The sequence below is a fragment of the Anopheles merus genome, unplaced genomic scaffold (assembly GCF_017562075.2).
Source record: "Anopheles merus strain MAF unplaced genomic scaffold, AmerM5.1 LNR4000175, whole genome shotgun sequence".
Classification (NCBI taxonomy): Eukaryota; Metazoa; Arthropoda; class Insecta; order Diptera; family Culicidae; genus Anopheles; species Anopheles merus.
Genome location: NW_024427755.1, coordinates 1,000 through 16,453, shown reverse-complemented (window position 1 = coordinate 16,453; position 15,454 = coordinate 1,000). Strand labels below are relative to the sequence as shown.

The 15,454-nt window shown below is 41.4% G+C and overlaps 1 protein-coding gene across 1 annotated transcript; it reads right to left on the bottom strand.

The window, feature by feature from the left end:
• Positions 1 to 13,227: 13,227 nt before the first annotated feature.
• LOC121601772 lies at positions 13,228 to 13,927 on the bottom strand. Its single transcript, XM_041930577.1, has 2 exons — positions 13,388 to 13,927; positions 13,228 to 13,336 (listed from the first exon to the last, which is right to left on the bottom strand). The coding sequence occupies exons 1-2, from the start codon at positions 13,921 to 13,923 to the stop codon at positions 13,228 to 13,230; spliced, it is 645 nt and encodes a 214-aa protein (XP_041786511.1). The 5' UTR covers positions 13,924 to 13,927.
• Positions 13,928 to 15,454: the final 1,527 nt, after the last annotated feature.

The window sequence follows — 15,454 nt, the reverse complement described above, 5'->3', positions numbered from 1 at the left end:
CGAGTAAAATGCATTCAGAGCCCATTTACAAGACTATCCGTGAGTTTAATCGTAGAACCCATGTGCGGCTTTAAAAGACCGCTTCAATACCTTTCCAAAACTGTCTTAATCGTCTCGCTAGGACACATGGTTACGAAGTTATGGCCATTTGAAGGAATGTCCAACTTTCCCATCCATCCATATGGCCATGGTTGAAATTTTGACGAAAATGCAAGGTCAACCATTATCGTTCTTATATCATTGAGGCTTCTTGAATAACCAAACCAAAGCCCTGGAACACAATAATAAGGATCTTGGCGATGAAAAAGTCTCAAAATGGGTCATAGTGCACTATATACGCATGCTAAAATTGATAGGTTTTCCCGAGTAAAATGCATTCAGAGCCCATTTACAAGACTATCCGTGAGTTTAATCGTAGAACCCATGTACGGCTTTAGAAGACCGCTTCAATACCTTTCCAAAACTGTCTTAATCGTCTCGCTAGGACACATGGTTACGAAGTTATGGCCATTTGAAGGAATGTCCAACTTTCCCATCCATCCATATGGCCATGGTTGAAATTTTGACGAAAATGCAAGGTCAACCATTATCGTTCTTATATCATTGAGGTTTCTTGAATAACCAAACCAAAGCCCTGGAACACAATAATAAGGATCTTGGCGATGAAAAAGTCTCAAAATGGGTCATAGTGCACTATATACGCATGCTAAAATTGATAGGTTTTCCCGAGTAAAATGCATTCAGAGCCCATTTACAAGACTATCCGTGAGTTTAATCGTAGAACCCATGTGCGGCTTTAGAAGACCGCTTCAATACCTTTCCAAAACTGTCTTAATCGCCTCGCTAGGACACATGGTTACGAAGTTATGGCCATTTGAAGGAATGTCCAACTTTCCCATCCATCCATATGGCCATGGTTGAAATTTTGACGAAAATGCAAGGTCAACCATTATCGTTCTTATATCATTGAGGCTTCTTGAATAACCAAACCAAAGCCCTGGAACACAATAATAAGGATCTTGGCGATGAAAAAGTCTCAAAATGGGTCATAGTGCACTATATACGCATGCTAAAATTGATAGGTTTTCCCGAGTAAAATGCATTCAGAGCCCATTTACAAGACTATCCGTGAGTTTAATCGTAGAACCCATGTGCGGCTTTAGAAGACCGCTTCAATACCTTTCCAAAACTGTCTTAATCGCCTCGCTAGGACACATGGTTACGAAGTTATGGCCATTTGAAGGAATGTCCAACTTTCCCATCCATCCATATGGCCATGGTTGAAATTTTGACGAAAATGCAAGGTCAACCATTATCGTTCTTATATCATTGAGGCTTCTTGAATAACCAAACCAAAGCCCTGGAACACAATAATAAGGATCTTGGCGATGAAAAAGTCTCAAATGGGTCATAGTGCACTATATACGCATGCTAAAATTGATAGGTTTTCCCGAGTAAAATGCATTCAGAGCCCATTTACAAGACTATCCGTGAGTTTAATCGTAGAACCCATGTGCGGCTTTAGAAGACCGCTTCAATACCTTTCCAAAACTGTCTTAATCGCCTCGCTAGGACACATGGTTACGAAGTTATGGCCATTTGAAGGAATGTCCAACTTTCCCATCCATCCATATGGCCATGGTTGAAATTTTGACGAAAATGCAAGGTCAACCATTATCGTTCTTATATCATTGAGGCTTCTTGAATAACCAAACCAAAGCCCTGGAACACAATAATAAGGATCTAGGCGATGAAAAAGTCTCACAATGGGTCATAGTGCACTATATACGCATGCTAAAATTGATAGGTTTTCCCGAGTAAAATGCATTCAGAGCCCATTTACAAGACTATCCGTGAGTTTAATCGTAGAACCCATGTGCGGCTTTAGAAGACCGCTTCAATACCTTTCCAAAACTGTCTTAATCGTCTCGCTAGGACACATGGTTACGAAGTTATGGCCATTTGAAGGAATGTCCAACTTTCCCATCCATCCATATGGCCATGGTTGAAATTTTGACGAAAATGCAAGGTCAACCATTATCGTTCTTATATCATTGAGGCTTCTTGAATAACCAAACCAAAGCCCTGGAACACAATAATAAGGATCTTGGCGATGAAAAAGTCTCAAAATGGGTCATAGTGCACTATATACGCATGCTAAAATTGATAGGTTTTCCCGAGTAAAATGCATTCAGAGCCCATTTACAAGACTATCCGTGAGTTTAATCGTAGAACCCATGTGCGGCTTTAGAAGACCGCTTCAATACCTTTCCAAAACTGTCTTAATCGCCTCGCTAGGACACATGGTTACGAAGTTATGGCCATTTGAAGGAATGTCCAACGTTCCCATCCATCCATATGGCCATGGTTGAAATTTTGACGAAAATGCAAGGTCAACCATTATCGTTCTTATATCATTGAGGCTTCTTGAATAACCAAACCAAAGCCCTGGAACACAATAATAAGGATCTTGGCGATGAAAAAGTCTCAAAATGGGTCATAGTGCACTATATACGCATGCTAAAATTGATAGGTTTTCCCGAGTAAAATGCATTCAGAGCCCATTTACAAGACTACCCGTGAGTTTAATCGTAGAACCCATGTGCGGCTTTAGAAGACCGCTTCAATACCTTTCCAAAACTGTCTTAATCGCCTCGCTAGGACACATGGTTACGAAGTTATGGCCATTTGAAGGAATGTCCAACTTTCCCATCCATCCATATGGCCATGGTTGAAATTTTGACGAAAATGCAAGGTCAACCATTATCGTTCTTATATCATTGAGGCTTCTTGAATAACCAAACCAAAGCCCTGGAACACAATAATAAGGATCTTGGCGATGAAAAAGTCTCAAAATGGGTCATAGTGCACTATATACGCATGCTAAAATTGATAGGTTTTCCCGAGTAAAATGCATTCAGAAGCCATTTACAAGACTACCCGTGAGTTTAATCGTAGAACCCATGTGCGGCTTTAGAAGACCGCTTCAATACCTTTCCAAAACTGTCTTAATCGTCTCGCTAGGACACATGGTTACGAAGTTATGGCCATTTGAAGGAATGTCCAACTTTCCCATCCATCCATATGGCCATGGTTGAAATTTTGACGAAAATGCAAGGTCAACCATTATCGTTCTTATATCATTGAGGCTTCTTGAATAACCAAACCAAAGCCCTGGAACACAATAATAAGGATCTTGGCGATGAAAAAGTCTCAAAATGGGTCATAGTGCACTATATACGCATGCTAAAATTGATAGGTTTTCCCGAGTAAAATGCATTCAGAGCCCATTTACAAGACTATCCGTGAGTTTAATCGTAGAACCCATGTGCGGCTTTAGAAGACCGCTTCAATACCTTTCCAAAACTGTCTGAATCGCCTCGCTAGGACACATGGTTACGAAGTTATGGCCATTTGAAGGAATGTCCAACTTTCCCATCCATCCATATGGCCATGGTTGAAATTTTGACGAAAATGCAAGGTCAACCATTATCGTTCTTATATCATTGAGGCTTCTTGAATAACCAAACCAAAGCCCTGGAACACAATAATAAGGATCTTGGCGATGAAAAAGTCTCAAAATGGGTCATAGTGCACTATATACGCATGCTAAAATTGATAGGTTTTCCCGAGTAAAATGCATTCAGAGCCCATTTACAAGACTACCCGTGAGTTTAATCGTAGAACCCATGTGCGGCTTTAGAAGACCGCTTCAATACCTTTCCAAAACTGTCTTAATCGTCTCGCTAGGACACATGGTTACGAAGTTATGGCCATTTGAAGGAATGTCCAACTTTCCCATCCATCCATATGGCCATGGTTGAAATTTTGACGAAAATGCAAGGTCAACCATTATCGTTCTTATATCATTGAGGCTTCTTGAATAACCAAACCAAAGCCGTGGAACACAATAATAAGGATCTTGGCGATGAAAAAGTCTCAAAATGGGTCATAGTGCACTATATACGCATGCTAAAATTGATAGGTTTTCCCGAGTAAAATGCATTCAGAGCCCATTTACAAGACTATCCGTGAGTTTAATCGTAAAACCCATGTGCGGCTTTAGAAAACCGCTTCAATACCTTTCCAAAACTGTCTTAATCGCCTCGCTAGGACACATGGTTACGAAGTTATGGCCATTTGAAGGAATGTCCAACTTTCCCATCCATCCATATGGCCATGGTTGAAATTTTGACGAAAATGCAAGGTCAACCATTATCGTTCTTATATCATTGAGGCTTCTTGAATAACCAAACCAAAGCCCTGGAACACAATAATAAGGATCTTGGCGATGAAAAAGTCTCAAAATGGGTCATAGTGCACTATATACGCATGCTAAAATTGATAGGTTTTCCCGAGTAAAATGCATTCAGAGCCCATTTACAAGACTATCCGTGAGTTTAATCGTAGAACCCATGTGCGGCTTTAGAAGACCGCTTCAATACCTTTCCAAAACTGTCTTAATCGCCTCGCTAGGACACATGGTTACGAAGTTATGGCCATTTGAAGGAATGTCAAACTTTCCCATCCATCCATATGGCCATGGTTGAAATTTTGACGAAAATGCAAGGTCAACCATTATCGTTCTTATATCATTGAGGCTTCTTGAATAACCAAACCAAAGCCCTGGAACACAATAATAAGGATCTTGGCGATGAAAAAGTCTCAAAATGGGTCATAGTGCACTATATACGCATGCTAAAATTGATAGGTTTTCCCGAGTAAAATGCATTCAGAGCCCATTTACAAGACTATCCGTGAGTTTAATCGTAGAACCCATGTGCGGCTTTAGAAGACCGCTTCAATACCTTTCCAAAACTGTCTTAATCGCCTCGCTAGGACACATGGTTACGAAGTTATGGCCATTTGAAGGAATGTCCAACTTTCCCATCCATCCATATGGCCATGGTTGAAATTTTGACGAAAATGCAAGGTCAACCATTATCGTTCTTATATCATTGAGGCTTCTTGAATAACCAAACCAAAGCCCTGGAACACAATAATAAGGATCTTGGCGATGAAAAAGTCTCAAAATGGGTCATAGTGCACTATATACGCATGCTAAAATTGATAGGTTTTCCCGAGTAAAATGCATTCAGAGCCCATTTACAAGACTATCCGTGAGTTTAATCGTAGAACCCATGTGCGGCTTTAGAAGACCGCTTCAATACCTTTCCAAAACTGTCTTAATCGTCTCGCTAGGACACATGGTTACGAAGTTATGGCCATTTGAAGGAATGTCCAACTTTCCCATCCATCCATATGGCCATGGTTGAAATTTTGACGAAAATGCAAGGTCAACCATTATCGTTCTTATATCATTGAGGCTTCTTGAATAACCAAACCAAAGCCCTGGAACACAATAATAAGGATCTTGGCGATGAAAAAGTCTCAAAATGGGTCATAGTGCACTATATACGCATGCTAAAATTGATAGGTTTTCCCGAGTAAAATGCATTCAGAGCCCATTTACAAGACTATCCGTGAGTTTAATCTTAGAACCCATGTGCGGCTTTAGAAGACCGCTTCAATACCTTTCCAAAACTGTCTTAATCGTCTCGCTAGGACACATGGTTACGAAGTTATGGCCATTTGAAGGAATGTCCAACTTTCCCATCCATCCATATGGCCATGGTTGAAATTTTGACGAAAATGCAAGGTCAACCATTATCGTTCTTATATCATTGAGGCTTCTTGAATAACCAAACCAAAGCCCTGGAACACAATAATAAGGATCTTGGCGATGAAAAAGTCTCAAAATGGGTCATAGTGCACTATATACGCATGCTAAAATTGATAGGTTTTCCCGAGTAAAATGCATTCAGAGGCCATTTACAAGACTATCCGTGAGTTTAATCGTAGAACCCATGTGCGGCTTTAGAAGACCGCTTCAATACCTTTCCAAAACTGTCTTAATCGTCTCGCTAGGACACATGGTTACGAAGTTATGGCCATTTGAAGGAATGTCCAACTTTCCCATCCATCCATATGGCCATGGTTGAAATTTTGACGAAAATGCAAAGTCAACCATTATCGTTCTTATATCATTGAGGCTTCTTGAATAACCAAACCAAAGCCCTGGAACACAATAATAAGGATCTTGGCGATGAAAAAGTCTCAAAATGGGTCATAGTGCACTATATACGCATGCTAAAATTGATAGGTTTTCCCGAGTAAAATGCATTCAGAGCCCATTTACAAGACTATCCGTGAGTTTAATCGTAGAACCCATGTGCGGCTTTAGAAGACCGCTTCAATACCTTTCCAAAACTGTCTTAATCGTCTCGCTAGGACACATGGTTACGAAGTTATGGCCATTTGAAGGAATGTCCAACTTTCCCATCCATCCATATGGCCATGGTTGAAATTTTGACGAAAATGCAAGGTCAACCATTATCGTTCTTATATCATTGAGGCTTCTTGAATAACCAAACCAAAGCCCTGGAACACAATAATAAGGATCTTGGCGATGAAAAAGTCTCAAAATGGGTCATAGTGCACTATATACGCATGCTAAAATTGATAGGTTTTCCCGAGTAAAATGCATTCAGAGCCCATTTACAAGACTATCCGTGAGTTTAATCGTAGAACCCATGTGCGGCTTTAGAAGACCGCTTCAATACCTTTCCAAAACTGTCTTAATCGTCTCGCTAGGACACATGGTTACGAAGTTATGGCCATTTGAAGGAATGTCCAACTTTCCCATCCATCCATATGGCCATGGTTGAAATTTTGACGAAAATGCAAGGTCAACCATTATCGTTCTTATATCATTGAGGCTTCTTGAATAACCAAACCAAAGCCCTGGAACACAATAATAAGGATCTTGGCGATGAAAAAGTCTCAAAATGGGTCATAGTGCACTATATACGCATGCTAAAATTGATAGGTTTTCCCGAGTAAAATGCATTCAGAGCCCATTTACAAGACTATCCGTGAGTTTAATCGTAGAACCCATGTGCGGCTTTAGAAGACCGCTTCAATACCTTTCCAAAACTGTCTTAATCGTCTCGCTAGGACACATGGTTACGAAGTTATGGCCATTTGAAGGAATGTCCAACTTTCCCATCCATCCATATGGCCATGGTTGAAATTTTGACGAAAATGCAAGGTCAACCATTATCGTTCTTATATCATTGAGGCTTCTTGAATAACCAAACCAAAGCCCTGGAACACAATAATAAGGATCTTGGCGATGAAAAAGTCTCAAAATGGGTCATAGTGCACTATATACACATGCTAAAATTGATAGGTTTTCCCGAGTAAAATGCATTCAGAGCCCATTTACAAGACTCCGTGAGTTTAATCGTAGAACCCATGTGCGGCTTTAGAAGACCGCTTCAATACCTTTCCAAAACTGTCTTAATCGTCTCGCTAGGACACATGGTTACGAAGTTATGGCCATTTGAAGGAATGTCCAACTTTCCCATCCATCCATATGGCCATGGTTGAAATTTTGACGAAAATGCAAGGTCAACCATTATCGTTCTTATATCATTGAGGCTTCTTGAATAACCAAACCAAAGCCCTGGAACACAATAATAAGGATCTTGGCGATGAAAAAGTCTCAAAATGGGTCATAGTGCACTATATACGCATGCTAAAATTGATAGGTTTTCCCGAGTAAAATGCATTCAGAGCCCATTTACAAGACTATCCGTGAGTTTAATCGTAGAACCCATGTGCGGCTTTAGAAGACCGCTTCAATACCTTTCCAAAACTGTCTTAATCGTCTCGCTAGGACACATGGTTACGAAGTTATGGCCATTTGAAGGAATGTCCAACTTTCCCATCCATCCATATGGCCATGGTTGAAATTTTGACGAAAATGCAAGGTCAACCATTATCGTTCTTATATCATTGAGGCTTCTTGAATAACCAAACCAAAGCCCTGGAACACAATAATAAGGATCTTGGCGATGAAAAAGTCTCAAAATGGGTCATAGTGCACTATATACGCATGCTAAAATTGATAGGTTTTCCCGAGTAAAATGCATTCAGAGCCCATTTACAAGACTATCCGTGAGTTTAATCGTAGAACCCATGTGCGGCTTTAGAAGACCGCTTCAATACCTTTCCAAAACTGTCTTAATCGTCTCGCTAGGACACATGGTTACGAAGTTATGGCCATTTGAAGAATGTCCAACTTTCCCATCCATCCATATGGCCATGGTTGAAATTTTGACGAAAATGCAAGGTCAACCATTATCGTTCTTATATCATTGAGGCTTCTTGAATAACCAAACCAAAGCCCTGGAACACAATAATAAGGATCTTGGCGATGAAAAAGTCTCAAAATGGGTCATAGTGCACTATATACGCATGCTAAAATTGATAGGTTTTCCCGAGTAAAATGCATTCAGAGCCCATTTACAAGACTATCCGTGAGTTTAATCGTAGAACCCATGTGCGGCTTTAGAAGACCGCTTCAATACCTTTCCAAAACTGTCTTAATCGTCTCGCTAGGACACATGGTTACGAAGTTATGGCCATTTGAAGGAATGTCCAACTTTCCCATCCATCCATATGGCCATGGTTGAAATTTTGACGAAAATGCAAGGTCAACCATTATCGTTCTTATATCATTGAGGCTTCTTGAATAACCAAACCAAAGCCCTGGAACACAATAATAAGGATCTTGGCGATGAAAAAGTCTCAAAATGGGTCATAGTGCACTATATACGCATGCTAAAATTGATAGGTTTTCCCGAGTAAAATGCATTCAGAGCCCATTTACAAGACTATCCGTGAGTTTAATCGTAGAACCCATGTGCGGCTTTAGAAGACCGCTTCAATACCTTTCCAAAACTGTCTTAATCGTCTCGCTAGGACACATGGTTACGAAGTTATGGCCATTTGAAGGAATGTCCAACTTTCCCATCCATCCATATGGCCATGGTTGAAATTTTGACGAAAATGCAAGGTCAACCATTATCGTTCTTATATCATTGAGGCTTCTTGAATAACCAAACCAAAGCCCTGGAACACAATAATAAGGATCTTGGCGATGAAAAAGTCTCAAAATGGGTCATAGTGCACTATATACACATGCTAAAATTGATAGGTTTTCCCGAGTAAAATGCATTCAGAGCCCATTTACAAGACTATCCGTGAGTTTAATCGTAGAACCCATGTGCGGCTTTAGAAGACCGCTTCAATACCTTTCCAAAACTGTCTTAATCGTCTCGCTAGGACACATGGTTACGAAGTTATGGCCATTTGAAGGAATGTCCAACTTTCCCATCCATCCATATGGCCATGGTTGAAATTTTGACGAAAATGCAAGGTCAACCATTATCGTTCTTATATCATTGAGGCTTCTTGAATAACCAAACCAAAGCCCTGGAACACAATAATAAGGATCTTGGCGATGAAAAAGTCTCAAAATGGGTCATAGTGCACTATATACGCATGCTAAAATTGATAGGTTTTCCCGAGTAAAATGCATTCAGAGCCCATTTACAAGACTATCCGTGAGTTTAATCGTAGAACCCATGTGCGGCTTTAGAAGACCGCTTCAATACCTTTCCAAAACTGTCTTAATCGTCTCGCTAGGACACATGGTTACGAAGTTATGGCCATTTGAAGGAATGTCCAACTTTCCCATCCATCCATATGGCCATGGTTGAAATTTTGACGAAAATGCAAGGTCAACCATTATCGTTCTTATATCATTGAGGCTTCTTGAATAACCAAACCAAAGCCCTGGAACACAATAATAAGGATCTTGGCGATGAAAAAGTCTCAAAATGGGTCATAGTGCACTATATACGCATGCTAAAATTGATAGGTTTTCCCGAGTAAAATGCATTCAGAGCCCATTTACAAGACTATCCGTGAGTTTAATCGTAGAACCCATGTGCGGCTTTAGAAGACCGCTTCAATACCTTTCCAAAACTGTCTTAATCGTCTCGCTAGGACACATGGTTACGAAGTTATGGCCATTTGAAGGAATGTCCAACTTTCCCATCCATCCATATGGCCATGGTTGAAATTTTGACGAAAATGCAAGGTCAACCATTATCGTTCTTATATCATTGAGGCTTCTTGAATAACCAAACCAAAGCCCTGGAACACAATAATAAGGATCTTGGCGATGAAAAAGTCTCAAAATGGGTCATAGTGCACTATATACGCATGCTAAAATTGATAGGTTTTCCCGAGTAAAATGCATTCAGAGGCCATTTACAAGACTATCCGTGAGTTTAATCGTAGAACCCATGTGCGGCTTTAGAAGACCGCTTCAATACCTTTCCAAAACTGTCTTAATCGTCTCGCTAGGACACATGGTTACGAAGTTATGGCCATTTGAAGGAATGTCCAACTTTCCCATCCATCCATATGGCCATGGTTGAAATTTTGACGAAAATGCAAGGTCAACCATTATCGTTCTTATATCATTGAGGCTTCTTGAATAACCAAACCAAAGCCCTGGAACACAATAATAAGGATCTTGGCGATGAAAAAGTCTCAAAATGGGTCATAGTGCACTATATACGCATGCTAAAATTGATAGGTTTTCCCGAGTAAAATGCATTCAGAGCCCATTTACAAGACTATCCGTGAGTTTAATCGTAGAACCCATGTGCGGCTTTAGAAGACCGCTTCAATACCTTTCCAAAACTGTCTTAATCGTCTCGCTAGGACACATGGTTACGAAGTTATGGCCATTTGAAGGAATGTCCAACTTTCCCATCCATCCATATGGCCATGGTTGAAATTTTGACGAAAATGCAAGGTCAACCATTATCGTTCTTATATCATTGAGGCTTCTTGAATAACCAAACCAAAGCCCTGGAACACAATAATAAGGATCTTGGCGATGAAAAAGTCTCAAAATGGGTCATAGTGCACTATATACGCATGCTAAAATTGATAGGTTTTCCCGAGTAAAATGCATTCAGAGGCCATTTACAAGACTATCCGTGAGTTTAATCGTAGAACCCATGTGCGGCTTTAGAAGACCGCTTCAATACCTTTCCAAAACTGTCTTAATCGTCTCGCTAGGACACATGGTTACGAAGTTATGGCCATTTGAAGGAATGTCCAACTTTCCCATCCATCCATATGGCCATGGTTGAAATTTTGACGAAAATGCAAGGTCAACCATTATCGTTCTTATATCATTGAGGCTTCTTGAATAACCAAACCAAAGCCCTGGAACACAATAATAAGGATCTTGGCGATGAAAAAGTCTCAAAATGGGTCATAGTGCACTATATACGCATGCTAAAATTGATAGGTTTTCCCGAGTAAAATGCATTCAGAGCCCATTTACAAGACTATCCGTGAGTTTAATCGTAGAACCCATGTGCGGCTTTAGAAGACCGCTTCAATACCTTTCCAAAACTGTCTTAATCGTCTCGCTAGGACACATGGTTACGAAGTTATGGCCATTTGAAGGAATGTCCAACTTTCCCATCCATCCATATGGCCATGGTTGAAATTTTGACGAAAATGCAAGGTCAACCATTATCGTTCTTATATCATTGAGGCTTCTTGAATAACCAAACCAAAGCCCTGGAACACAATAATAAGGATCTTGGCGATGAAAAAGTCTCAAAATGGGTCATAGTGCACTATATACGCATGCTAAAATTGATAGGTTTTCCCGAGTAAAATGCATTCAGAGGCCATTTACAAGACTATCCGTGAGTTTAATCGTAGAACCCATGTGCGGCTTTAGAAGACCGCTTCAATACCTTTCCAAAACTGTCTTAATCGTCTCGCTAGGACACATTGTTACGAAGTTATGGCCATTTGAAGGAATGTCCAACTTTCCCATCCATCCATATGGCCATGGTTGAAATTTTGACGAAAATGCAAGGTCAACCATTATCGTTCTTATATCATTGAGGCTTCTTGAATAACCAAACCAAAGCCCTGGAACACAATAATAAGGATCTTGGCGATGAAAAAGTCTCAAAATGGGTCATAGTGCACTATATACGCATGCTAAAATTGATAGGTTTTCCCGAGTAAAATGCATTCAGAGCCCATTTACAAGACTATCCGTGAGTTTAATCGTAGAACCCATGTGCGGCTTTAGAAGACCGCTTCAATACCTTTCCAAAACTGTCTTAATCGTCTCGCTAGGACACATGGTTACGAAGTTATGGCCATTTGAAGGAATGTCCAACTTTCCCATCCATCCATATGGCCATGGTTGAAATTTCGACGAAAATGCAAGGTCAACCATTATCGTTCTTATATCATTGAGGCTTCTTGAATAACCAAACCAAAGCCCTGGAACACAATAATAAGGATCTTGGCGATGAAAAAGTCTCAAAATGGGTCATAGTGCACTATATACACATGCTAAAATTGATAGGTTTCCCGAGTAAAATGCATTCAGAGCCCATTTACAAGACTATCCGTGAGTTTCATCGTAGAACCCATGTGCGGCTTTAGAAGACCGCTTCAATACCTTTCCAAAACTGTCTTAATCGTCTCGCTAGGACACATGGTTACGAAGTTATGGCCATTTGAAGAAATGCCCAACTTTCCCATCCATCCATATGGCCATGGTAGAAATTTTGACGAAAATGCAAGGTCAACCATTATCGTTCTTATATCATTGAGGCTTCTTGAATAACCAAACCAAAGCCCTGGAACACAATAATAAGGATCTTGGCGATGAAAAAGTCTCAAAATGGGTCATAGTGCACTATATACGCATGCTAAAATTGATAGGTTTTCTCGAGTAAAATGCATTCAGAGGCCATTTGCTAGACTATCCGTGAGTTTAATCGTAGAACCCATGTGCGGCTTTAGAAGACCGCTTCAATACCTTTCCAAAACTGTCTTGATCGTCTCGCTAGGACACATTGTTACGAAGTTATGGCCATTTGAAGGAATGTCCAGCTTTCCCATCCATCCATATGGCCATGGTAAATTTTGACGAAATTGCAAGGTCAACCATTATCGTTCTTATATCATTGAGGCTTCTTGAATAACCAAACCAAAGCCCTGGAACACAATAATAAGGATCTTGGCGATGAAAAAGTCTCAAAATGGGTCATAGTGCACTATATACCCGTGTCTCTTCATAGAGCAAGTCACATTCTGATCGCACTCCAACATTTCGACCGTTTTTGCACGTGTTTTTCAATCTCATATCGCTTCTGCACGCGCTCAACTAGTCCATCTCTGGTCGATTTATCATCCAGTGATAAGGTTTCATCATGTGTACAAGCCCCGCAGCTTAATTTCCGTTCGAAGATTGAATCAAAACCGCATCGTGCCGGGATCATATACACTCAACCTCGCGTGTGTTAGTGTGTTGTCGTTCGTTTCTTCTTCATCATGGCCGAATCCTGCCCCTCCTGTGCTGCTCCTGTAACGAGTGATGACTCCTATAAGTGTTGGCTTCTGTAATACCACTTACCACTTTGGCTGCTTGAGTGTGTGTGAGGTGGTCATGTCCGAGCTGAAACGTCCTGACTCACAAACTCTTTGGATCTGCACTAGCTGCAATGAATCACGCGCCAGTAAGGAATTTTCACTTAATGGAATGCTAGCTGCTCTTTCAAACCTGAAGCTGGAGCTTCTTGGAGAATTTGATTGTCGTCTCACGGATGCCTTGGACGCAGTCAAGAAAGATGTTCTAGCCGCGTTCCACGCAACTAATGCTAACACGCACACTACGTTACTTACTGCCCCTCCTGGCTTACCGCTTCTAACGAATAATTCTGTGGCCACTCCTATAAGCTCTCGCCCCGGTGAGCTCGATCGTAACTCACAAAACGCACCATCCCGAAATCCACCTAAGCGGAGGCTTGTTGATTTTACGCCGCCGGATACCAACCCTAATGCCCCACTGCTCACGGGTACAGCGCCTATATCAACATCGTCTCGTGCCGTGTTGACAGTCCCATTAAGTGATACTAACTCTAATAGGTTTTGGTTATACCTTACCCGCATAGCTCCGTCGGTCACAGACGTCGAGATGAAGGAAATGATAACAACACAACTGGGCACTGATGACGTCATCATAAATAAGCTGTTGCCCCGCGACCGCGATCCTAGCACTCTCACTTTTATCTCATTTAAAGTAGGGATGTCGCTTGAGTTCCGAAAAGGGCACTCTCCTCTCATACCTGGCACAGAGGAATAATATTCAGAGAATTCATCGATCACCGTTCATCCGCTGCTCAAAATTTTTGGCGCCCACCCACACGACAACTGCCACTAGATGCCACAATCCATCGCAACCACTTCGCAACAGAATCCAAACAACGCAGAACCACCGATCGAGACACTATTCACGATAACATCAGACGAATAACCTCCGTTACCCCTTCACGACAACAACACAGTCCATCAGCCGCCGTATCATCTCACTCTCTCACCATCTACTATCAGAACGTGAGAGGATTACGCACTAAATTACTCAACGTGAGACAAGCCCTGGCTGAGAACAATTTCGATGTGTACGCCCTTACCGAAACATGGCTAGACGACTCCGTGCCTTCCTCTCTCCTTGCGACAATAATTACGAGATCTACCGTTGTGACCGTTGCTCAAATACCAGTTCTCGCTCTCGTGGAGCGGTGTCCTGATAGCATGCCATCCAAGCTCACTTCGTATTCAATTTCGCACACCTTCACGTCACTGGAGCTTTCATGGGTATGCATCAAGATCGTTAATTTATCTCTGTTTATTGTGTCATCTACATTCCACCTGATCGCAGCTCATGTGTAGAAATCCTGGATTCACTAAATGAGAGTGTTTGTCTCATTACGGAACGTATGAAAAATCATACAGTTACTGTTGCTCGGAGATTTCAACACTCCCTCTCTCTCTTGCTCCCGTCGCCGACGCTACCGCTCATTTCACCTCGACCAGCACCTCTACGGGAATGCAGCTCTCATTGATGGAATGTCGTTTAACGGCGGCCTGCTTCAATTGTCAGGAGTAAAAAATTCTCGTGACCGTCAACTTGATCTTATATTCGAAATATGATCGCTGCCGAGTTATGCTCTTCAGTGCTGGAATCACCCCTACCCCTTGTGGCGCTTGATCAACCTCATCCTGCACTTGAACTATCCGTTAAGTTTGCAACCCCCGTCACCCAACAACATCAACCTAAATCACACCGATCTCGATACCGAAGATTTAACTTCCGTAGAACGAATATAAGAAAGCTATGTGATATCATCTTGCAGACCGACTGGTCTTTCATCGAACAATGCAACATCGACGAAGTAGTATTTAAGTTCAACAATGTAATCACCTCCTCCTTTCCTCTCTGCTGTCCACTCCTGAAACCCTCCCCCAGTCCCCCGTGTTCGAACAGGTCGCTTAAGGGCTTTGAAGGCCGATAAAAACCGCACTCCCGGGCATATCTCTTCGCGTCATCCATATTTCCTACGGATCTATAAATATGCAGACAAAGCTTACCGTACATATAACAGTGCTTGCTACGCGCGTCCTATGTTGTGCGCCTACAGGA